At 35.6% G+C, this 26,418-nt stretch overlaps 1 protein-coding gene across 1 annotated transcript in view; it reads right to left on the bottom strand.

Moving 5' to 3' along the window:
* Window positions 1-457: 457 nt before the first annotated feature.
* Window positions 458-26,418, bottom strand: part of LOC149531705 (GTP-binding protein At2g22870-like) — a 108,903-nt gene continuing 82,942 nt past the window's right edge. The window contains exons 3-4 of the mRNA XM_089809783.1: window positions 934-1,096; window positions 458-831 (exon numbers count right to left, since the gene is read on the bottom strand). Coding sequence (XP_089665909.1) covers window positions 616-831; window positions 934-1,096 — 379 coding nt within the window. The 3' untranslated portion in view covers window positions 458-615. The remainder of the gene's footprint in view (window positions 832-933; window positions 1,097-26,418) is intronic.

Genomic DNA, 26,418 nt, shown 5'->3' with positions numbered 1-26,418 from the left:
TTCCCAAGTTCATTGTAGATGGCATGCTGCAATGAGGATGGAAAATACTAAACTTAAAGGATGGATTTTTAGCTTGAGATCGATATTTAGGTTTCAGAGTATAATTTTCCTCAAGGTTTTGTTCAGTACATAAATACTAAACTAAAATAATTTTCCTCAAGAAATTCAAGGGAATAAAGGGAAGAAGTTGAAAGCCTCACTAGGGTGAGGCATCAACCATCATGGCCTGTGCCAAATCTATAACTTACAATGAACAAAAGTGATTTGTTTCCATGCAAAGTTTCTGTCAACCAAAGTACTTACTATCAATAATTGGAACCAATGCTGAGCTACAAATGGATATGAAACTCAGTATGATGACCATATTTGGTTAATTTCTCCCTAAGAAATCATATATAACTAGAAATAGGACTAAGATATTAAAAGTAATCCAACAGACCTTATTTCAGCAAGCCTCAACACCATAACAACCCAAGAATATATTATACATGGAGCGTCATTTAAGAAACAATCTCAAATAGCACTTTGGGATAAATACAACACTGTCATGGAACAATTTTCAATAATCGCAAATATCCTGTATTGGCAACTCATCATCTAATGATGTCCACCTCACTAATTATCCCAGTAATGTCTAAGCTGAGACATGTGTAACAAAAGATCATCTCTTCCGAGATTGCTAACGCTGCTGGTCATTATCCAGGGAGGGGGCTCATGATAGTTTTTCTTGATAAAATCTTGAAAATCTCGGATGTTTCTCTCAGGGGGTTTTAGACCACTCTTTCCTGATTTCCTTTTGTCACATTTTGTAAACACGAAAGTTAATGGAATCTGCAATATGAACACACAGTAAGTGTCAAAATTAGCATCAACAAACTATTTGCAAGAAACATAAAAAGCACAAGCACCCTATCCAGATAAATTTCAACATACATTGTTGCGGCCAAGCCAATTAGCACAATCAAGGTCAACTTTCTGTGGTGGGACACTAGCATCAACAAGAAGCATCACAGCAACTAATGTATCTCTATTCAAAAAGTAGCCCTTTGTGAATGTGTTCCAATCAACTCGTGCTGATTCGGGGGCATAGGCATATCTGTAAAAAATTCAGATGTCCAATCAGACTATGATGAAAACCAAAAAACATTTTCTCCACTCCAGGACATGCTTTAGCATTAGGATACCTGTAAAGTATAAACATTCAGAGATCCACTAAGTCTTGGAGAAAATTAAAAAGAACACTCCATGCTCAGAGATATAAAGTAATGTGCTATAGAATATAAAGCAAATAATCAGCAAGATAGATCAATTTTGTTTATTAGAAATGAAGTAGCATATGGACCTATGAAAATGATAAGGCTCACTCGTAAAATTATTGTTTGGGTTAGTTTCTAGTCCATGCTATGAATCCCCTGCCAGGTTTTAGAGAAATTTTATTTGACATTTTGCAGTTGTAGATAAAACTCTTATATCAAAAAAATAATTTATACAGCATACACATCTCGAAACCTATGCAATTGAGTAAGAAAACCTTGAAATTTTCATCATTATCATCTTAAGAAATTAACATAGAAAGCCAAGTTTGGAAGAATATGGTACTATGGAGTCCCTGTTATTTAACCCCCAAAGAATCGGAATCTGTAAAAATACTGTTTAGTAAATTTAACTTCATATGGCGAGATTGAACCAAATGACAAATTTGTTGTTATTCCACCTCAAATTCGATTTTCCAACTTAGAAAACCATAAACTGGTCCTTAGAATTTGATATATTAATGTGTTTGTATTCCTCCTATAATCTGATCCAGTTACATAAATTTAATGATGTGCCAAACACCATTATTCGGTCTCATTTTTAAAAACAGCAAACCATGTAGTTTTACAAGCATGTTTAATTAAGTGATAATACAATGTATGTCACAAGCACAGATTCTACTTGGTTGTCTAAAATAGCTTAATTAGAGCAAGTCTAATCAACAGGTCTATTAAGGTTGCATCTTAATTAAAATTTACAACTTAAGTAACACCATCAAAAACCCAATAAAAAGATGATTTCTTTCACAGACTCAACTCACACATGCATAAATAACTTGGCAAAAGAAATTTTTTGAAATGTGCACCAAAACCTTAAAGAACTCGCAATAAATAATATTAATTAGATGAAAAGAGAAAAGGTGGACAAAATAATTTTTGGGGGTTTTTCTGGTAAAGGGTGAGATGGTGCAAGGGCACCTAGGGTTTAGGCTAAAACCCTAACTCATTTTGGCTTGTAAATGATCCTAGCCAGATCATTGAAGAATAAGGACTTCAATAGGGTCCCACAGGTATGTTGGTGTGATTTGTGAATTAACTAGTATGTTTGGGCAAGAGATGCCAATAGTTGGCAAGAAGTTGTCAAGTTGACAAGAAATTGCCAAGTTTGGGCAAATTGGGCAAAATATGTAAAATGTCCTTAAATCATTTGGAAAGTGTAGAAAGGACTAATAATGTCTAATTAGTCATTCTACATCAATTAGGAGTGTTCATGGTTTGAAATAGGGAAAAATGCACAAAAGTTGCAAAGTTGTCATTCACAACATTGCAACTTTACAATGTTGTCATGACAACATTTGGACAAGAAATTGAAAAATGCTCAAAAGTAATTATGGGTCGGTTCCAGCAGTTGGAACATGACATATGAAGTTATTTAAGGCCATCCAATTCCCACTGTAAAGGCTGGTTTAGGAATTACACAAATTTCAATAGCAAACTGACAACATTTATAGCAATTTTTACCACAGTCAAGCATGCAAGTTGAGCAATTGGTCTTTAATGGATTGAATTCGTGGATTTCTTACTATACATAGCTAGTTGATATTGTTTCCTTACTTTGTAAGTTTTGGTACAACTTAGGGTAAGGTTTTGCATAGTGATTTAAAATTATAAGTCCACTGGCTTGTTAACTGCCAAAACCAAGCCTTATTCAATAAATATGCCATTTTCTTGAAATCCCACCATGGGTTCTCCACGACCTTTGGGGATCAGAAAGCGCATTCAATTTACATAGTAATGTTTCAAGTTGGGATTGAAAAGATGTTTACTATTTTTGAAGGCTTTCCCTAGGCGAGATTGTGAGCACCCGGCTAGGAGCAAGCATTATTACAGTTGCAAAAAGAATGAATCGATGGATTGGGAAATGAGACTAGAGTATCTTAATGTGTTGTTGGAATGTGTAGGAGGCCTTGGAAGCTTTGGTAATGATTGGTGAAACCAAATGAACCAAGTTCAAACAAAGAAACAAGAATCAGTTCAAACCCTTAAGTACATAACCCAATTTGTAATCAGTGGTGTACAGACACTTTGGGGAATCAAGACCCTAAAAATCTTTTGAGTCCTTCCAAATGGGTATCTAAATCAAGAGTTTGTTTTTGAACTTCTTTGGCAAGTTTCAAAGTTGTTAGGCAAAAACCTAATGAGACCTAAAAGACTACTAGCTCTAAAATAGAGGGATCCATGAGATCGGTAGGAAAAGTGTTGCATGATTGGGTATTTTGATGCCAAGAAGGGTTGATCTAAGTAGTATAGAGGCCCATCCATCCATCTTGAAGTTGGCCATAGTCATGGAGAGTTTTGGAAGTGAACTTACCTTTGTGAGTTTAAGGAAATATAGTGAAGTATTGACTTGGTAGAGAGATCTTGAGGAATAGAGAGTTAGAGAGGTTACTCCTTAGGGTTGGGGGTTGAAGAGTGAACCCTAGGAAATCTAAAGAGAAGGCCTAAGTAGGAGTCCAAGTAATTAGGTACTCAAAGTGAAGATCTCCCTATCATGGGACCTTGGGAATCTACTATTTTAGGGGTGTTATGACATCCGTGATAAAGTTGAACATTTGTGACAGCTATGACACCGGTCATAATATTATATGATGACATAATCTTTGCTACTTTGATCCCTAAGCACCCATGCATGAATGATGTCTTATGATAGCTATAAGGACATACATAAGAGGTCATTATGAGCTGTAGAATGATGATTACAAGATGAGAGACATCAATTTTCATTCTTAGATGCCATTCTTCATGGTTGCATTATTTTCCTATAAAAATAGGTGCTTGGAGTGGAGTTTTAACAAGGTTTTATTCAAGCAGCTTTGCAAGGGTTGTAGTATGTACCATTAGATTGAAGACTCAAAAACTCTTCTTTGGTGGAGTTAATGAATTATTTCCCAAAAGGGTTTCTCCACATTATACACTGTGTTATGTATTGGTTCCTTTCATGCTTTCACTGTTATAGCTAATTTAATGTCAAATTGGTAAACACACTAATCTCTATTTTACATTTAATTTAAGCTTTAGTTATTGCCATTTACCTCTTATTTAACAACATGAGGTATCATAGCATGGCCAATTCTACGTCTTCAGTGGTAGAAGGGAGAATTTTTTAGCTTTGTGAGAGTTTCGTTTGATTTGTTTTCTGTAAGGAAACTTGCAATAAAGAATATAACCATTTCTACATAACCCATAATAGATCCAAAATAAATATGCAATTAAAATCCACATACAAGAAAATAGACAACATACCCACAAAAATTGTGACACAAGATATACCCTGGAAAACCCTCATTGAGAAAAAAAAACCAACCTCCAAAAGCATCTATCACCATGTATTATTCAACAAAAACAACATTACAATACAACTATGAAAGCCTTCAAAGACATAGCCACTACCAAGCAATCCATGTGAACAAGCATGAATCCACATATCCTATGCCATGCTTCCAACCTTCACAAATGCTTCCTTGGCTAACCTGTCAAGCCTTTCCTTGCTTGACTCTTGCCTTTTTCCCTTCTATCTTCTCTTTCTCACACCAAGAACTACCCTTGTGGCTACTTATATAGTAACAAGTCCCACAAAACCATTAAGTGATATTGCATAAACCATGTGCTACCTAATCCATTGACCCCATATTTAATATTGGAAATTTAATTTTTTCCCCCCTATTAAATAATTACATGAAATATTATCACAATGTTACAATACAACTCATCAAGTATATCCCATGGGAATTTTTACATGTTGCACATCCATTTAGGTGCAACATTACATAATAAAATAAAATAATACAATATAATAATATTATGCAATGTGTGCAACACCCATTATCTCAACAATCTCCCACTTGTATACATTGCATATGGTCAATCTGTAGCCACATAAATGAACAAGGGAACAATCCCTCCTAGCACATCCACCATCATGGATCAAAGTATATGAAGTGCTCCATCCTGGTACCCCAACAAAATCAAAGTATCCAACATCTCAAACATCAATGATCTTACATCCTATTATGCCACTGCCATTAAACATACATAGAAGTGACGTAATACAAGGCAGGAGAAGCCCCAAAGGAGATGTCCTAGCCCCCAGCTATATAACCACACAACGGAAACACAACAGCAAGAAGCAACAATGCAAGATCTGATACCAAATTACAATAATTTGTTCATAAAATATAACTGATTATATGCAATATGCCCGACTGTAAGGCCTTCCGAGTTAGGGCCAAATACAAACAGCAATTACAAAATCAGTTCTGCAAGATCCCTCAAGATCCAATCCAAACACTAATCCTAGCTAGTCCAGATTTGTAACATAACAGCAATTTGGAAGAAACCACCAAGGAAATCTAAACTCGTGCTCGCAAGCCCACCAAACAATCTTCGTGTTTTCTAGTTGCAGCCCTAGCTCTGCTCCAACTTTATCTAAGATCCAAGTGTACCCTAGCTCACATTCGGCGCTTTATCCGTACATTCACAACTCCATCACAATCCTACTGTAAACTGCCTCACATTCGGCGCTCTATCCATAGACTCGGGGAAAACTCGCTCTTCAGCCACTCTCCACTCTCAACTGAATGACTAAAAGACACAAGACCCCTAATTATACTAATCTAAGTCACAAGTCGGCCCAGAATGCTAAAAACAAAAATTAAATACTTAAAGAGCCATAAGTCGGCCTCCAACAATAATTAATTGTTTAGAAATCGATACCTAAGCAAAATTGTGATATCTCCTAGCTCTAATTGAATTAGAACTTGTGCTTCGAACTGTGGGTAGAACTTTAGGTCCTCTACAACTCCTAAAATGCACAAAGGTTGAATCATCAAGGATAAGTGCACATCCATCCTGAAAGTCAAGCACAAAAAATTGTTGTGCAAAACTACCAGAAATCAATACTCCGGGAGAATTGCCATATCTCCCAACTTATGAACAATTAGAAGTTGCGCCCTTAACCATAGATAGTACTCTAGGCCCTCTTCAATTCTTGAAAAGCACATCCTCTCATTCATTGCACAAAATTAGTTACATGATCTGCAACAAGCACCCAGAAGCCAAAAAAACACAGTTCCAGCAACAAGGTAAAAACAACCCAAACTTCAACTCAATTCATCCAATCTCTATGCAATCATGAGGAAAGGTTCTCCAATGTGTCTCCAACACATCCTTAACAATGAAAAGCATAACTCCACCAAAATCCAAGCTCAATGCTCCTCAACACTTAACCAAAATCCCTCCAAACATAAAGCATTGTAGGAAAGCCTAGGATGTTCCTGCATCAGACACCCCAGGTTCGAAAAGATATTCTAGTAACTCAAGGAACATCTTTTGGGATTCGGTACATAAATCCCAAACTAGTTTTTCACATACACGTCCTCCAAGTCTTCAACTTGCACACTCTTTCCTTTATTTTTCTTCTTCTTCACATCCACCACAAGTGTTCCATAAGTCTACTTTCCATGCTGATCTCCAACTTTCTCAGAATCTGCCAACTCAACTCGGTTGCCAATACTCAGGTTCCTCCTACCAAGCTCTTCATTCTTCCTACCACCTTTCTCAACAATAAACACATTCCTAACATAATCATAGACACCCATGCAATCATATTGCCAAGGTCTGCCAAGTAACACATGGCAACTGTTCATATCCACAATATCACACAACACTTGATCCTTATACTGCCCAATCTGGAAATCAACAAGGCATTGCTCCTTCACTTCCAAAGTATGCTCACCTTGCAACCAGCCAATCCTATAAGGATAAGAACGTCTCATTCTCTTCAAACCAAGTTTCTGAACCATCTCCTCCGCAACAAGGTTATCAGTACTACCACCATCCACAATAGACTTTACCACCAGACTTACAAGTAGTCCTAAACAAACTAGTTCTCTAACAAGAATCCAATGTCCTCTCACTAACCAGTACTCACCGAGCTAGCAAACTCTCTCCTTGCTCAAGCTAACTGTCCTGGACTACAACCTCATTCACAACAACAATTGTCCTCCCAATCGGACATTCAAAAGATCTATGCCCTTCTTGACCACACTTGAAACAATTACCTCTGAACTCACCTCCACCTATCCTCATTTTTTGCTCAATAGGTTTTGGTTCACCTTTTGCTTTTGGTTTATCTTGTGCCGAACTATCCTGCTTCTCCTTCCCTCGGGAACTACCTTGACTCTTCCTCTTTAGCTTCTCCTCTGCTCTTAAAGCATACTGATAAGCATCCTTAACTGAAGAAATATCCAGCGTACCAACCTCATCCTGAATATTGAATCTCAAACCATTAATATACCAAGCTACCTTCTCTTTTGACAATTCTCTATGTCCAAACCGAACAGTCAACTTATAGAACTCCTCTATATAATCTTTCACAGTCATATCCTTCTGATTCAAATTCTGGAACTTTTTAAACAACTCAAGTTCATAATCAACAGGAATGAACTTAGCCTTCAACTTAGTCACCATCAATTTCCATCTAGTGATCTTCATTTCACCTTCCTCTTCTCTATCTCTTTGTAGTTCTTTCCACCAAAGAGCAGCATGTCCCTTCAGCTTAGTTTGTGCCAACCTTACTCTGAGAGGATCCTCAATGTCCTCAAGCTCAAAGTAGTCTTCCAATTCACCAATCCAATCAATCAGGTCTTCAAGATTCAAAGTACCCAAAAAATTAGAAACCTTCATCTTATGCTTCAGCTTCAACTGAGATCCACGTCCAGCAAACTGACCAACCCTATTTCCCGTAGGTCTCTCCATACGATCAATTCTAGCGTCACAACTTGATTCGGCAAATTCAAAAGTCTTCAGCAACTTCCTCATAACCATCTTCAGTACCCACATGTTTAGGAACACCACCTAAAGCACTTACAATTTCAGCAATCATGTCACTCTTCATCAATCCAATCTCAGATCTGAATTCTACTCTCATCTTCTCTAAGATCCGTTCTTCTATAGCATCACTAATATCATCAATCGCCCTAGGGTCCAATCTTCTTGGAGGCATCTTCCAAAATTTTAGCAAACCCTAAGCAACAAATACACCAACAAATCAAGATCAACTCAGATCTACTTCAACCCAAGTCCTAGTGCAAACTACCTCAGCTTCAATGATCTGTCTACATGCTCAAGAACAACCTTCGCTCTGATACCATCTGACACAGCACAAGGCAGGAGAATCCCCAAAGGAGATGTCCTAGCCCCCAACGATATAACCACACAGCGGAAACACAACAGCAAGAAGCAACAATGCAAGATCTGATACCAAATTACAATAATTTGTTCATAAAATATAACTGATTACATGCAATATGCCCGACTGTAAGGCCTTTCGGGTTAGGGCCGAATACAAATAGCAATTACGCAATCAGTTCTGCAAGATCCAACCCAAACACTAATCCTAGCTAGTCCATATCTGTAACATAACAACAATTTGAAAGAAACCACCAAAGAAATCTAAACGTGTACTCGCAAGCCCACGAAGCAATCTCCTTGTTTTCTAGCCACAGCCCTAGCTCTGCTCCAACTTTATAAGATCCAAGTGTACACTACCTCACATTTGGCGCTCTGTCCACACATTCACAACTCCATCACAATCCCATTGTAAACTGCCTCACATTTGGTCCTCTATCCACAGACTCAGGGAAAACTCGCTCTTTAGCCATTCTCCACTCTTAACTGAATGACTAAAAAACTCCACAAGACCCCTACTTATAATAATCTAAGCCACAAGTCGGCCCAGAATACTAAAAACTAAAATTAAATACTTGAAAAGCCAAAAATCGGCCTCCAAAAACAATTAACTGTTCAGAAATCGATACCCGAGCAAAATCGCAAGATCTCCTAGCTCCGATTGAATTAGTAGTCACGCTTCAAACTGTGGTAGAACTTTAGGTCCTCTACAACCCCTAGAATGTGCAAAGGCTGAATCATCAAGGATAAGTGCGCATCCATCCCGAAAGTCAAGCACAAAAAATTGTCGTGCAAAACTGCCAAAAATCGATACTCCAGGAGAATTGCCATATCTTCCAACTTATGAAGAATTAGAAGTTGCGCCCTTAACCATAGATAGTACTCTAGGTCCTTTTCAATCCCTGAAAAGCGCATCCTCTCATTCATTGCACAAAATTAGTTGCATGGTCTGCAACAAGCAACCAGAAACCAGAAAAACACAGTTCCAACAACAAGGTAAAAACAGCTCAAACTTCAACTCAATCCATCTAATCTCTGTGCAATCATGAGGAAAGGTTCTCCAATGTGTCTCCAACACATCCCTAACCACGAAAAGCACAACTCCACCAAAATCCAAGCTCGATGCTCCTCAACACTTAACCAAAATCCCTCCAAACATGCAGGATTGCAGGAAAGCCTAGGATGCTCCTACATCAAGAAGTCATCCAAAGAGAAAGCCACCCAACCTGTCACATTAGAAGATCACAAAAGCATATACCAACTGAAATGCCAAGCACAAAAACCTAATCTAAAGATAGTCACATGTATCTATAGTTGTCAAAATATCCATTGCTAAAATATCACCAACAGCAACTGCTAAACCCATCCAACTATCCATACATCCAAAGATATACCAAGTGAATCTAACATCATCAACATATTCAATCTGTAACCTGCAATCACAAGCCTCAAGAGCAATACCTGCCACATATATACCAAGAAGCTCCCACTGCAAAATATAATGTCAAATCTATAACCAATCCACTCAACATTTCAAAGAAGTGAATCCATGCAGTCTTAAGGACATCCACAATACATAAACCAATAATCTACAAGAACAACTCTCATAAAAAGTCTCTAACAGTTCCCCCAAGCTCTCCATAACCAACAAAGGAAAGAGATAAAGGAATAACCATGTCATCTCTCACATGACATACATGAGCACAAACCAGTGATCACAATCTCCAACCAATCTCAAATCCAATGTAAGCAAAACTGAACATCTAGGAAGATAACCAAGACCAAAGAGAAATCATGCAAATCATAACTTGTATCATATCCTTCTACACACACCTCTAAATGTAAACTGTGTAAGTATGATCTCCTCCATAAAACCTCAACCAAGAAGCCTCAACAACACCCACACCATATCATATAACTAATCATAGATGTAAGCCTCTCACAAGAAAAACAAACTCAAACTATTCCTGAACCAAGGAATATGCCCAATATAAAACCATCTCCCAAACTCAACCAACATAATAACATATGCAAATGGAGATAACCAATGCTAAACTATCTCTCAAATGAACCCTCCAGAACTAACTCATGTACCATAGCTCAAGATTTATATGCATAAAAGACAAACATACATATAATGCACCTGAGAGAAATAATGGACTATACCTCTCAAGTAACAAACCACCGATTAGACAAAGAGTGGGGAATGAGAATGCTCATCAAGATATCCAGATCTCAAACCAAGACTCATCTAAGAATAATCTCCTCTCAAGTCCATGTCAGGTGAATGTCCCTCAGACTTTTTGCTGAAACCATCAACTATCCCAACAAATACTTCTCTAATCCAAGAAAAATCAGCATCACCACCATCCCTAAGTATCCATGAGCACCTGTAACCAATCAATCCATGCCAACTCCAAATGCAACATAGCAATATCATGAAGTATCCAACTTATGATCAATGTACTCAATACCAAGAAACTAAGCCAAGATCAATGTCAAGGTTAACCATAGCCTCAAGAGCATAAACATGACAACATGATCTAACCATCTCAACCAAAGAGATAACATACTCCATATGAACATATTATAACATGTCAAAACTCTTAACGTGTATCAAGAGTACACCACGAAATAATAATAAAACTATCCTAATATCAAGGATAACATGTCAAATGAAAGCATAAACCACACATTTACCAAAAACCCTATGTGTCCTCAAGATGCAACCATCTCCACACACCATGAAGATAACAAGTGCATCATGCAAATGTCAAAGACACTTCTGTAGCAACATGATCTAAGACAAATCTCCAACATATGCAAACACTCAATAAATATATCAATGCCAAAAACTCTCACTCAATTATGGTACCAAGCAACCCATGACATCATAAAATCCATCTCCTACATGAAGATACTCCGAGTCTACACCCACAACCAAGGTGTTAGTACCAAGCGAAACCAAGATCTCCAAACTAGGAACTAATCCTGCACTGTCACCTCATCACTATCACAAGCTCCCACTAAACCATGTATCCAAGCTATCCATGACATCATGATGAAAAATCCATCCTCTAATCATGACAATCAACCAAGGCATCAAACCATCAAAGAACTCAAAGTGCACATCATGAGCTCCTCAAAATAAATCAAATAACCATGATCCTCAACCAAGAACTAAGCATCTGACTCTTAAAGTGTCCAACCTATCAGCATAAAATAGTCAACCACAATCCTCTACCATGATTGTACCTGGTAACATCTCATCCCTTCTACATGAATAAAAAAATCAGCAAATCGTGTGACTTAGGGCGTAAACAACCCAAATCCAAGCCACCGATCTAAATATGCATCAATAATGAAAGATCAATAGACAAAGACAACCTATAACCAAACTATAAATGCAACTTGTAAGTATAGACCACTTACAATACTACACAACTTGTAAACCCAACAAGTCATCATACATATCCAAACCAAACAATAATAACCATATCATCATGAGACCAATCTAAAATAGGAAATGAGTATACAATGACATCAAATCCAAATCTTCAAACATACAATGTCATAAACTCACAATACTACTGATGGCATCCAATTTTTAGGGACTCCATTCTATGCATTATCCTAGACATTCTTATTGTTTGATTAATGTGGTTGTTTTATTTTATAAAGTTTTGCAGGATTTGTGATCGATCAGCTATTTTCACTTCTATCTCAACTCTGTTGTTATTTTCCTATTATACCTGCATCATGGAATTAGGCAATAAGTAAAGTGCCACTTACAGGCTTGTGAGTTTTGATCTAGATTGCAGATGTAATGATATCATGCACAATGAAACAATGTCGTCACAGTAAAACAGCAGCAGAGGTGAAAATGGTTTAAACATGTTTTTGACAATTAATAATAGGCTAAACCTGATGAGAAGTGAGCTTGAACACTTTTTTGAATCTACTAAGACTTTTTTGATTTATCTAACCATAACAAATCCAAAATTAGTTACACAAACTTGTGAAGAGCGTGCTAATGAGTTTCGAAGGGTCTGCCTTACAAGAGCTTGCAAGAGATAGACTATTAATAGCAAATGCAGACAGCAGATGCACTCAGTCGTCCACATGGAAAACTAAACTCTTCTGCATCAGCTTTGGTGGGTGCCTCTTTAGGTGCAGGTTTGGGGATCGTGATGGCGGTCATAATGGGTGCAGCTTTGGCTTTTAGAAGGCCATCAAATTGAATTCTATATAGGCATATTGGTTTTCTGTGCTGATATTTGTTCCCAGTACAGAAAAGTCACTGAAAACTGTTTTCAGCGTAGGAAGTACTGGCTGGTTTTGTGTATATTTTGCAGACCTCTAAGAATCACATATATCTTGATTAATGCAATCAATATTCATCTGCAAGTTGAGTTTCTGATTATTGATCATTGTACAACCTGTTACTCTTTGATGAGATTTTCATCCCATTCCTTATGGATTCAATTAAATAGGGAGGCAATTGGATTGTTGGTGTGCTTGTAAAGGGAAGTCGAGCACATGGAGACTTTATGTCTGCAGCAGATATATGCACCGTGAGTACATTCGGATGTGGGAGTCATCATGCGAAGGAGCATCAAATAAAGGAAAGGAGTTATTAACGGGCAGACCCTGAGAGTTGCCGATGGATAATCAAACAAATCTATAGCCGTTGCATCCTGCATCTGCACTGAAGCTTTACTTTTTATTGATCGATTCTTAACATATCCCCTTTTGTTGTAGGTATACGAAGGAGCAAAGGCACTTGACGTGAGGTGCATACGTGTTGAATGGAGGCGTAAAAATGGCACTTCACACGAGGTTACCTAAAAGCCTGAGTATGGACGCTTGCCGCAAATTGGATAAAGCAAAGGATTCATGATTGCCTTCGGTGCCAGCAAGCTTTAGATGGACACAGAGAACGCAAACAATGGAGGATGTGTGATGGAGGTCAAGTGCCATCGGGAATTATACTCTCACTTGTATATAGTTAAATTAACCATTCAAAGTATACAAGCGCTTGCCAATAATTGAAAATTTTGAAGGAGTAATTAAATCACAGGTTGTTGCTATTGTATTAAAAATTGAAACATTGTTTAATTTTTCTCAAAAGGTGCGACGCTTAGAGAAGCAACGGAAACCTTTTTCTTTCTTATAAATATGATATGTAAAATCGATCATGGACACACGACATTATTCATTATTCATATTTTAAATTTTTTGCCTGCCTGTGCACGGTGATATATTATATTATTTATTTGGTCGAGAAATGAGCAATTGAACAAAGCTTCTGGATTTTGGATTATCGAGCAGATTTATATGCGAGTCCAGGATTGAAAATTTGCAGTAAATTGATCATCCATGAAGAATGTCTACATATAATTTTTATTTCCCGGCAAAATCTGTAAAGAAGAATTTATTTAATATATTTGCATTAGAGTTTAACTCATTATTAATTGTGTCCTTTATAAATGTCTTTTATTTATTTTTTATAAATATTTTAATGTTCAGGATAGGTGGATGGGATCATTATCGCATTTTAAATTCAATAAGCATAAATATTGTGAAATATTCTATTTGTTTCCATATTTATGTCTAATTTGTCTCTGTAAGAGTTAAAGTGCATTTTAGACTTATTTAAAATTGCATTTAAATAATTGATCCTTCACGTCTGAATATTAAAATTATTTATAATTTGGATATATTGGATTTTATAAAGTTGTACGTTTTAGTTGATGATTTTTGACTCTATTGCCCATCTAATTAGGCACTGGTCTTTTGCTCTTAATTCATAATCCAGATGCTGGCAATTGTTTGAATTCTTGCCTCTGAGAAAATAATATATTCATATATTGCATTAATCTATATTTATACTTTATTTAAAACGTTATCTCCATCATTTTTTTTTGTTCTCAGCTCATAAATCTCAAGTTTAAAGTTTTCCTATATTTCTTGCCATTTGGAAAATATTTATTGTGTTTGTGCTCTGATTGATCTGTTTTAAGTGTCTTGGATCTAAGTGTTTTATCCAAGATTAGGTGCACCCGCCTCAGTCTTGCAGAGCTGGAAGTGCAGGGGATTTAGATCACATTGATTGATCCCATCAAGTTGGCCTTAACCAGTTGGATATCCCAGCATCGAGTAGGCAAGGCTCATAGGATTCCAATCTGCAGTTTTGGGAACCAACAACTACCATAGTCAATATATATTATAAACTGTTTAGATTAATATATCACCAAATAAACCATGTCAGAGCTGCACCAAATTTGAACCAATGCGTAGAACTCTCTAAGAGCTTTTCGTTGACTACTCAAAGTCCAAAATCCGACTCTATATGTCCAAGCTATGCCCTAATTTATGCTCAAAATAAATAATATCCAACTTTTGGGCTCTAAAAATCTAACAAAATGTCAAAATCACAAAACCAAAACTACACCAAGTTGTAGTGCTCTGAATTAGCTTTTCAATGCATATTAGAAGTCTAAAATCCGACATTCTGAGAGAAAGTTATGGTCATTTTACTAAGTGTTTTTACTATTTTCACTATGAAATTTTTTTTTGTGACGAAAATTCTGACAAGATTAAATTTGACGACCATCATGCATTAAAACTAAAAAACTCTTTCATTTCCTCTGAACATGGCCAAATTAAGATATATTATATATCAATATTTATAGAAACGTCAACTTGAATTCAATGGTGAGGTCTACTTTTACCTACGAGGTCGTTTCTACAAGCTCCACCTAAAAACCCTCATTTAAATGAAATATCCAAAAAACCTTTTTGTCCAAAAATTTCACATGCCCAAAATCTATCAATATCACATCATAACATCAAACTCAAAAACTTCAGATCTGCAATAAACAACACATATCTTGCCCTTTCTTTTATCCTTTCACGCATTCCCATGGATTCAATCTAGGGTTACAATAATAAAACCATAGCTCTAATACCACTTGTAAAGAAACTTGCAATAAAGAATATAATCATTTCCCCATAACCCATAATAGATCTAAAATAAATATGCAATTAAAATCCACATGCAAGAAAATAGACAACATACTCACAAAAATTGTGACACAAAATATACCCTAGGAAACCCTCATTGAGGAAAAAAAACCCAACCTCCAAAAGCATCTATCACCATGTATTATTCAATGAAAACACCATTGCAATACAACAATGGAAGCCTTCAAAGCCATAGCCACTACCAAGCAATCCATGTGAACAAACATGAATCCACACATTTCATGTCATGCTTCCAACCTTCACAAATGCTCCTTTGGCTAACCTGTCAAGCCTTGCCTTGCTTAACTCTTGCCTTTTGCCCTTTTATCTTCTCCTTCTCACACCAACAACTACCTTTGTGGCTGCTTATATAGTAGCAAGTCCCACAAAACCACTAAGTGGTATTACATAAACCATATGCTAACCCACCCATTGACTCCACATTTAATATTGAAAAAAAAAAAATTTGTTTCCCTAATATTATATAATTACATGAAATATTATCACAATATTACAATACAACTCATCAAATATATTCCATAGAAATCTTTACATGTTGCACATCTAAGTGCAACATTACATAATAAAATAAAATAATACAATATAACAATACTATGCAATGTGTGCAACACCTATTATCTCAACATTTTTTGTGTTGGTACCATGTCTGCAACTTGTTACATCCCAAATTTTGACCTAATTTAAATTTATTCATAGACATTGGATTGAATGGATTTTCTTTCATAATCATCTGAAGAGAGTGGTTAAATATATATGTTGTATTCATTATGTTAATTGTTTAATGATCATGGTCGTTATCCATTATTTGTCATGTGATGATTAGCAATTGTTTGATTTCGGAATTATGGTTAATAATTAAATTCCTTATCTACATTAAATGTTATTATGGATTTATCATGGAACTTGTTATTAGCATAGAAATGTTGCACGGGTGATTGCAAGAGAAGATGAAGGGGAGAAGCATTGCTAAACGGGATCAACGGAATGGAATACTAGCTTAGTCCAATTATCGGGTTGAAAGGTGTGACCTTTAATTGTCTTGGCAAGGACCTAACGACATGAACATCAGGGTACAATCAATGAACCCACATGAGCTATTAAATAAACATTTAAAACATTAATTATTTTAATTAAAAATAATGCGTACCTCAAATGGTTTTTTATTGACTTTTCCACTACATCATTATAACGTATATTTATGTACGTGCACATAAATATAGGAATAAATGTGACACCATAATATTATTTTTATAAAATAAATAATATGATGTCACCTCATAAGCACATCTACGTGCTAGTAGATAAAATATATTATAATTATCCTTGATTTATAACCTTCAAATCTTTTTTCTTATTTATTCAAATTCTTGCTAGAAACCAAAATGCACATTTGGCATAATGGCATTCAAGAAGCTAAGTCATTTTCTTTTTAAGTTATGGCTTCTTGAAAGCCAAAAGGCTTTTTGAATACTTTTTATATTATGAAGCCATGAGAGAACATGGGAATTATTACTCACAACATATCTCTACATTATTACACCCACTATCCCTCTGCATATTTCCTTGCCACGATTTACCATTTCATTATATATTTTCCTTGCTGAAGCACATGATTAGTAACCGCACTAAGTTTGCAACCAGAGTTCTTCCGTGAAGGAGGCTGATTGATAGTGTCCAGCCAAGACTCAATTATATTTCTAAATTTTACCAGGTTATGTGGTTGCCGCCATATCCCAGTGATTGTAATATGTTTTATTTCCAGATACTACTGCATTTTGAAATTACAGCAGTAAAATACAATTTCAGAATATGTTGTAAATCATCTTTGTTTAAATATCATTGGTTAGTCCCTTTTTAGGACAGAACTACTTATGATGAGTCAAAACCAAGTATCCATGACATGATATCATATCTTTATTACGCCGTTGAATGTCAGAATCAAATGGTATTTATTCTACAAGTCTTAAAGTACATTTCTCAGATCACAAAAAATATGATAAGCTAGAAACATATAATATTCTTATATCAGTTGAGGATCAAAATAGAAAGAGATGGTTGCTCTAAGATTCAAACACCTAGGACTCACCGGCTGTATAGCCAAAGAAGAGGTGAAGAGGTGAGATAGAAATCTGCAATAACATGGAAATAAGAATCAGACATGACATAACAATTCTAAATTATCTTTAAAAGAAAATCATTTGATAGCTCATGCATGTTTATACTTATTGTTCCCCTGTTGTTAAGTTGAGCAGTGGTGATCGGGTCATTGAACCCATCAGAAAACCTTGGGCAAGGTCATTAAAGGCATGTTTGTCATCTATGATCACTTGATGTCAGTAATGTCAGTTATTCAGACATGTCCGTTCATAACTGTGCGGACATTTTAAACACCGGTATCCCAAGCCGTATCCCAGGGTAGGGAGGGCTTTTCTATTCAATAGATTGTGCAGGGATGAATATGGTCTGAGATTGGGAAGTTAAGCCTAAGTCAATGCTTCTCCTCTTACTGAAAGCTGAGGCTTGCACAACCAATCAAAGACTCACCAGTTACTTCTCATATGTTCCTCTTTCTATTTCATGTTTTGCATTTACTTTACTTGTATGCAAAGAAAGATAGTAAATCGATATTTCAGTTGATCATTGTTACAGTTGTTTCAATTGATCGTTATTACAGCTATTTCAGTTGATCATTGTATAGTCGTTTCAATTGATCATTATTACAGTTATTTCAGTTGATCATTGTTACAGTTGTTTCAATTGATCATTATTACAATTATTTCAGTTTGGTTTTGTTATCTTGGTTAATTGTTAGTAGTTAAAATCAGTTAATGTCTCATGAAAAGGAATTCAAGATATTTGTTTCAATAGTTAGTTGAGGAAAATTCTTTCTAGATCACCTTTAATTTTTTATGAAAATCCGTTTGTTAGACAACTTCTCCTCATTTAAACATTAAAAAATTCACTGGAATGGGATATAAGTTATCGAAGCTTAAAATGGAGGATATCCTTGAAGGAAAAGATCAAGGGGTGGTTGTGACAAATGAAAAGAAACCTGAGAGATTTTTTGATGAAGATTGGCATAAGGTGGACAAAAAGGCATGGGGTACAACTAGATTGTGTCTCTCAGATTCCACTATCTTGTGTCAAAGGAAAAGACAGCATGCACTTAATGGAACCGGATATGTTAGATCTACCACACCAAAGTTTGTTAAACGAAATTGTTCTCTTAAGGTGAAGCAATCACCAAGCATTTAAATTAATTTGATTTGATTTTGAGGCAACTAGCCTCTATGGATAGAATAGTTGAAGAAGAGAATAAATGCATCATTCTTCTTTGATCTTTACCTGAGTAATGGGAAAAATTCATTCATGCTTTCATTCCTGCTATCACTACCACTCTTGAAGATCCAAAGATGGATGCTCTTGTTGGAACTTTGCTAGCACAAGAAATGAGAAAGGATTTGAGTAGTTTGGGTGATGCTAGCAATGGTAGGGGAAGGCATAAAGAAAGAGGGTCTAAAGGAGATGTGAATGGGCCTAAGGATAAGTCTAAGGGCAGATCTAACACTCTTGGTAAAAAGAACAAAGTAAAGTGTTTAAATTGGTAAGGAAGGCGTGTTTGTAAACTTTAGGAAATTTGTCCTAAAAAGCGTTAAACAAGGGATTTAATTGGGTATGGATAATTGCATTCAGACTTTGATGCTACCCATCGTGCAAAATCCATCATGCCTTCCATTCAGAAATCTCATGCACAATATGGAAGGCTACCATAGACCAAGTGCCAAAGATGGTCCTGTGAACCGCAGTAACAGGAGACAATGAAGAATTCATTAATGTTGACAATCCTTAAAAGAGACGATAGCAACACCACGATGTGAGGAAGCAAGATGGAGATCAAGATTTTTCAAGAAAAGCATAAGGAAATTGTAGAATCAAGTGCTTGATCTTCCATGCATAGACAACTAATCAAGATTGGACATTGTGGTTTATAGATCAAAGTCAAAGAAAGGAAGCAGAGCAGGCATCGAACTAGTTAGTCCAACTGGAGAAACTTATTTGACAGTGCAAAGATTATAGTTCCCGTGCACCAATAATGTTGCTGAATACAAATCATTAGTTCTTGTACTACTACTTTCTATTCAAAAGTGTGCCAAAATCCTACATGCACGCGAAGATTTGAATGTAGTGACTGGGAAAGTTAGAAAGCAGTATGCGTACCATGATAAAAAATTGGGTCGCTCACACAATAGAGTATGGGACTTGATTGAGATCATTGATACATTTAACATTAGACAAGTATAGCCGTCAAGTAATTAAGAAGCAAACTCACTAGCCCAATAAGCAAGTTCAAGGGAACTCCTGGCCATGGATTCTGTGAAGAAATTCACAGTTGATTTGACTTCAGTAACCTTAGTTCCCGATAATATTACCAATTTCCAAGTATTTGAAGATGACGAACATATCATCGACTTCCTCACAAGTTTAGATGTGTTTGCAACTCAAGTTATTATTGAGGAGAATTGCAACAAGCACAGTTCCAGATTGATAAGATCGTGAATTTAAGTAGAAATACCATCCCCCGAGGAATGATAGAGCTAGAAAGAATTTTCAACTCAGACAAATTAAGTGCCCTTAAATATCAAGTAAGTCGAGGGGAGTGTGAAAGGTGAACTTGGGAACAAAAGAACATGTCACAAATGTGCTCATTGCAAAAGTATGTAACCCTAATGAGAGAGGAAGTATCCTAAAGCTTATGAAAGAAATCCCATACATGATAGCTTAGGGATATGAAGACTTGAAGACATATGACAACACCTCCCTCATCACACATATGGTTCCTCAAGGTAGGTAGTAAACCATTTTGGCAAAGACGGAGACTTGTTAACCCATTGCTTGAGCCATTCATACATCAAGAAGTTAAGAAGATGCTCTTAGCAAGGATCATCTTCCTAGTAAGACACTCGACGTGGGTCACGGGTCTACTTTCAATTTAAAAGAAAAATGGACAAATAAGATTGCGGGTGGATTTTTGGAATTTAAACCGAGCTTCGGACAAGGAAAACTACCCACTACCATCACTGGATGAAGTAATACATATTGTAAATGGATCTCAAATGAGTCATTTGTGATGGTTACTCTTAATATAACCAAGTGATGGTAGAAGAAGATAGGTTAAAAACTACATGCATGACCAAGTGGGGCACGTCTGCTTACAGAAGAATGCCCTTCAGCCTAATCAACATCAAGGATACTTTTCAAAGGGTTATAAGGAATTGATTGGGAAGTGCATCAATATATACATGGATGATCTCACTCTGTTTTCCAAATGAAGGGAAGATCATATAAGAGATTTGAAAAATGCATAAGGTACAACATTTCATTTAATCCAAAGAAATGCATGTTTGGCTTCACTAGAGGAAAACTATTAGGACGTGGAATTTCAATTGATTCAAAATGTATTAATGTCATTTCAAGAATAGGATTGCCTGGCAATCAAAGAGAACTAAAGTTGTTCTCTGGTAAGACCAACTTCATAAGAAAGTTCATTACAAGATTCGTTGAGATAATCAAGTCATTAAATGATATGTTGAAGAAGGAAGCAAAGATAGAATGGCCACCTATAGCGAAGAATGCATTCCAAGAAACCAAACAAGCTATTTTAGATGCTCATGTACTTGTCAACCTAGACTACACCAAATCGTTCTTCATATGTTCCTTTGCCTTAGATCATAAGTGTGTGGCAATCCTCACTTTGAGGACAAAAGAGAGAGATGGACATTTGATAGAATTCATGAGTTCACCAGTGAAGGATGAAGGATGAAGAGCTAAGATATCCAAATATTAAGAAATAAGCTTATGCTCTAGTCAAAGCAACAACAAAGTTCAGACACTACATTTTGAGAAGCAAACCATATGACATGGTCCCTGATGCAACAATAAAGACATTACTAATGCAGAATGAATAACGAGAAAGAAGACGAAAATAATATGACATGGAGATACAATCTATGAAACTAGTTCGTATACTGGTTTTGACACAAACAATTACTACAACAAGATTTGGATTAGCACAAACGTATGTGTTGGAAGAAGTATCTTTGGATGAGTGGTATGATGACATTGTCTACTATTTGCTTAATCATAAATGCCCTTCACACCTTAATCCAGTATAGAGGAAAGCTTTGAGAATGAAGATTCGCCAATTCATGGTTCAAGGGGTTTTGTTGTATAGAAAGAACCATGACGGGATTTATTTAAAATGTGTGGGAAAAGAAGTGTTGATGTGAATTTTATACTACAAAATGCAGAATCAAATATTGAATATTCTAAGATGAAATGCCAAATCTCCAAATCTCCATCACCATGCTTGAAAGTGCTCTCCAAAATGCAAATCGTCCTAAAGCATGGAATTTCACTCCATAATGATAAGCCACCTCTTTGCATAGGCACTCATTCGTGTTATTTCTCCATACATGAGGAATGTTGCTTGGTAATACAATTCCATGACTAGGTCCAAAATGCACTCAAGCATGCAAATTTGTCATGGTCATAAAGTCTCACTCCAAGGAGAAATCCGTCAGGTTTGATATGCGCTACTCAACACATTTTTTACGTGTTTAAGGAAATGTTATAAAGTTTGAAACTCCACTCTATGATCTCTCACCACGAAAATACTTCAAAAATTAAAAAATCCAACACAAAGTTTAATACGAGCTAAGGTGCATGGATTATACATGAGAAAGTCACATATTAAAAATGATGAAATCTTAGTTAATCTTAGTAATGTTTCTTTAATGGTCATCTTAGCTAGTCTTTAGTTTATTAGGTACTTTCTAATTTTGCCTTTAGTCGACAATTATTTCTTAATAGAAACATCATCTTTGTAAAACTATATAACAAGCTTACATCTCCTCTATTTGATACAACATTGATTTACCATAACATGGTATCAAAGCGATTTGATGGGAGTTCAAAATTTGGTAATTTGTTTAAGCAAAATTTGACTATCTGTTGTTATGGAATTTTATTTAGAATTTTTTTTTTTTTTAAATAAATATCATTGGAAGTATTTTATGAAAATTTTGTGGTTTATCTTCGAAGATTTTTGCTGAAAATCACAAGCCTAATGAAGAATTTTGATCATGAGATTCTTGGCTTAAGCAAAGTCTATGATTTTTGAGGGTTACATGTACTTGCATGTTGCTTGCATGTGCTTTTTATGAGTTGTATGTTAATTGCGTATGTTATTTACCACGTGAAGTCTAGTGTTTTGCCACATGAAAGTTTCGCTGATTGGTTTTCATAATTTTTTCCCTTAAAAAACATCCTAATGAGTTTTCACATTTTTTTTGTGAATTTTCATAATTATTTCCCTTCAAGTATTTCTAATGGGGTTTCATAATTTTTCCCCTTAAAAGTTTTTGAAGGGTTTTTATTTTTTTTTTCACTTTAAAAAGTTTCTCATGTGTTTTGATAATTGTCCCCTAAAAAGAATTTATTTTTGGGTTAGAATTTATTTCCTTAAGATTAAGGGTTTGCTCTTGTAAAGGAGGGCTCTTTGGTTTCTAGAAAGGTTTTACCATTTTTTCCCTTAAAAATGATGCTCTGCATGTTGATCCATGTCTTGGGTTTCGTACCAACTATCTAATTGGTTTTCTTATTTTATCCTCAAAAATTGTTTCTCATTTTCCACTTTTTTGACTGAATCCTTTAGAGGATGATTGTTTTAAGCACCTTCCCACCAAGGCCTACACTTGCTTCCTGTGACACTTTCAAACATTAGATTCTCTATTGTAATCTATTCATCTTTATCCTTTTGTACTTTTCTGAAATCGTCATCTGTGATTGTAATAGTTTTTCATTTATGGCCCTAACATTCTATTGAATGTTGTAACTACACTTCTTAGAGACGTAACTTTCCTTCACCATAGTGTACAAGTTCGTAACTCATGTATCTCCTTGTACAAGTTCATTAACTCATCTATCTACTGTCCGCTATTTGTTGCACCATACAGACCAACTGTAACTTGTTTGTCGTACATCGTATAGTCCTTTCATACCCATCGTATGCATGATCTCCTCCTCGATATCAATTGTATGCGACCAATTCATGTCACATACTAATGTTTGTCTGGGTTTGGCTCATACATCTTTGCTTCATATTGTGAGTTGTATGCAACACGATGTGCAACCTCCACTATGCAATCTGCCAATTCCTCTACGATGATGCAATCCTCTTCCTGTCATACGACTTTGATGCAGCAGACTCATGTCGTACAACATACGACCTATAGTGCTACCTCCATAAGGTGTATGGATGGGTCGTATATGATCTTCCTTCTTTATTCTTCTTTGCATACTAGTTCACTTTCTCCTCTCTTGATGAGGGTACAACTTGAGACAAAAATGAACACAACAGAAAAGGAAACTTATATCATTTGAAATGATAAGTTACAATATACATTACAGCAAAAACAAACCCAACTACATGCCCTATGAGCTACAATATTATTAGATTCTAGAGAAAAACCCTTCTCATAGTACCTTCTCCCAAACTCCACCAAAAACTGCTTATATACCTCAAGAATGGGCTTTAAGTAGCCTATCTTAAGTTTAGGGCTAGGAATAAATTTAACATTTTTACATCTAATTGTTAGCGCCAAAACAAAGCTTCTAGAAGTCATATTAGAAGTCGGTGCAAAAATAGAAGGTTCCAAAAAAGGTAGTCCAACTTCTAGTAGGCATAACTTTTTGATGTAGGAGCACCCTAGGGTAGTCAGCAATCCAGTATTCAGGAACATCAAGCTCGGATTTTGTGGACCTATGATTCACGCAGTTGGGGATGTGTTTGAGGCACATTGGGAAACCTTGTCTGATGAGAGCTTCTTCAACTAAGAGCTTCTAGCTCTTGTTAGGGTACTCCTAGCCCACTATAGGGTGGTCGCACAATTAGTGCCCCAAATTTACGAGAGAACTCCTTATCAGCAATTTAGAGTTCATTTTCCAGGGATGGAAGTTTTGGAAAAACCAGGAATTTTGGAGAACGAAATTTCAAAGAAAAGGTTTTGAGAGAAGAGATTTCTCTTACAATCTTTGGGTGTTTGCGAAATTTAGCATCAGAGTCAGGTAGATTCTTGTGTTTTGTTCACCCAATTAAATTATGTTATGTAATATTCCTATCTTCTTCGTGATTGCGAATTGTTTATCCGAATTTCATTGTGACAAATCTTTCAATATTGTATTTTGGAATGGCGGGTATGCATGTGGGTTTCTTCTGTATATGTGAAGATTAAAATATTATTAGAACCCTCTTTCAATAGATTTAAAATTGAAAATTAAACTGGAAAGGGTTTTGAATGGAATGAGAATTTTAAATTGAAAATTTGATTAGATTGTCGTAATTCCTCTATCAAAGTATTAATAGAATTCTTTATAATAATAAAAATACCCGAGGGGGGGGGGAGGACTGTTATTAAATAAATTTATTTTGAAAAAAAATAAATAAATATAATAATTGTTGGGAGGCGGGGCCACCACACCCCCACCTACCTTTTTTTCTGTCAAGGCCCCATTTGGGCTGCTGGCAGCCTTTAATGGGCTGCACGACAAAGTTGCTGCCGTGATAGTAGACGTACTATCATGGCAGTTCTCTGTTGTCATGGCAGCAAAGCTGACGTGGCAGCACGCAAACTTGCGACCTTTTTAAAGTCACAGGCGCTACTTTTTTTAAAAGATTTTTTTTTAACATTTTATTAATTTAAATTTTATTAAATTTTAATTTATTAATAATTTTTATTAATATTTATTGACTTAATAAATAATTAATAAATATTAGTATAGTTGTTTTTTATAATTATTAATTAAGTTTAATTAATAATGAATATTATTTAATAAAGTTTCAAACTTATTTTACTATTATTAATGATTTAGATTTTAATAAAATTATAATTATTTTATTTGAAAAACAATAATTATTATCTTAATAATCTAGTAAGTAATTACCTTTAAATTACTTTGGAATATTTAACTTAAAATCGAATAAAGGTAATTGTGTATTTTATTCAAATACAAAAAATGGGTTAAATAGTAAGGGTTAAAGTGTAAATCTTATGTACTCGGAAACTTACTTTAAAACGTAAACTTGACCTTACTGTTAGCTCAACTATGTGCTTTCAAAATCAAACCAAACTATGAAACTACACTGTTATCTGTATGTTGTCTATGTTTTGGGTTTGGGTTGACTAGAGTGTTGACCAATTTTAGGACATCTACCAAAGGCTTGGGAGTTCTGTGTTTGCGATATTATGATGATTTGATCTTTGATCTTTTAAAACCAACCGTGGTAATGTGTTTGGTATGCTCTATGATGAGTTTGATTATATATTTTTGTTATTGCTTTTAGTGTCCTTGTGTGATTACGAGATGAATCTTATTACATATTTGACTTAACTTTTTTGAAACATCGATCAGTTATTTTTGGGAATCTTTCCAGTTGCTTGTGAAGAACTAAGGTATTATTGTGATTTATCTTTTGATGCTTTCCAATCACTTGTATAGGGCTAAGGTAGAAAATTGTGATTCTTTGATTTCTATTTTTATGAGCATAGGATAGGTAATTTGTATGTTAAGTTGGGAAGTGGCTTGCGATGGAGGCCAAGGCCCAAAGTGGCTGCCAAGGTAACCCATTGTAAGTAGTTAAGTGATAACACTACACTAAATAAGAGTAAAATGAACCTAATAAGAGTCTTTGTTTTCCTTGCCCATGCCTCAAGTCTTAGTACAAACTAGGATGGGAGTAGAGAGGACGCTTGGTTGCAACCATACATCGTTAGTATGCCCTGTCACTACGAAAGGATATTAGTGCCGCATA

The sequence above is a fragment of the Cupressus sempervirens genome, chromosome 11 (assembly GCF_028749045.1).
Source record: "Cupressus sempervirens isolate cs-2001-9-10 chromosome 11, ASM2874904v1, whole genome shotgun sequence".
Classification (NCBI taxonomy): Eukaryota; Viridiplantae; Streptophyta; class Pinopsida; order Cupressales; family Cupressaceae; genus Cupressus; species Cupressus sempervirens.
Note: the sequence above shows the minus strand (reverse complement) of the source record. Positions and strands in the feature narration are given on the sequence as shown.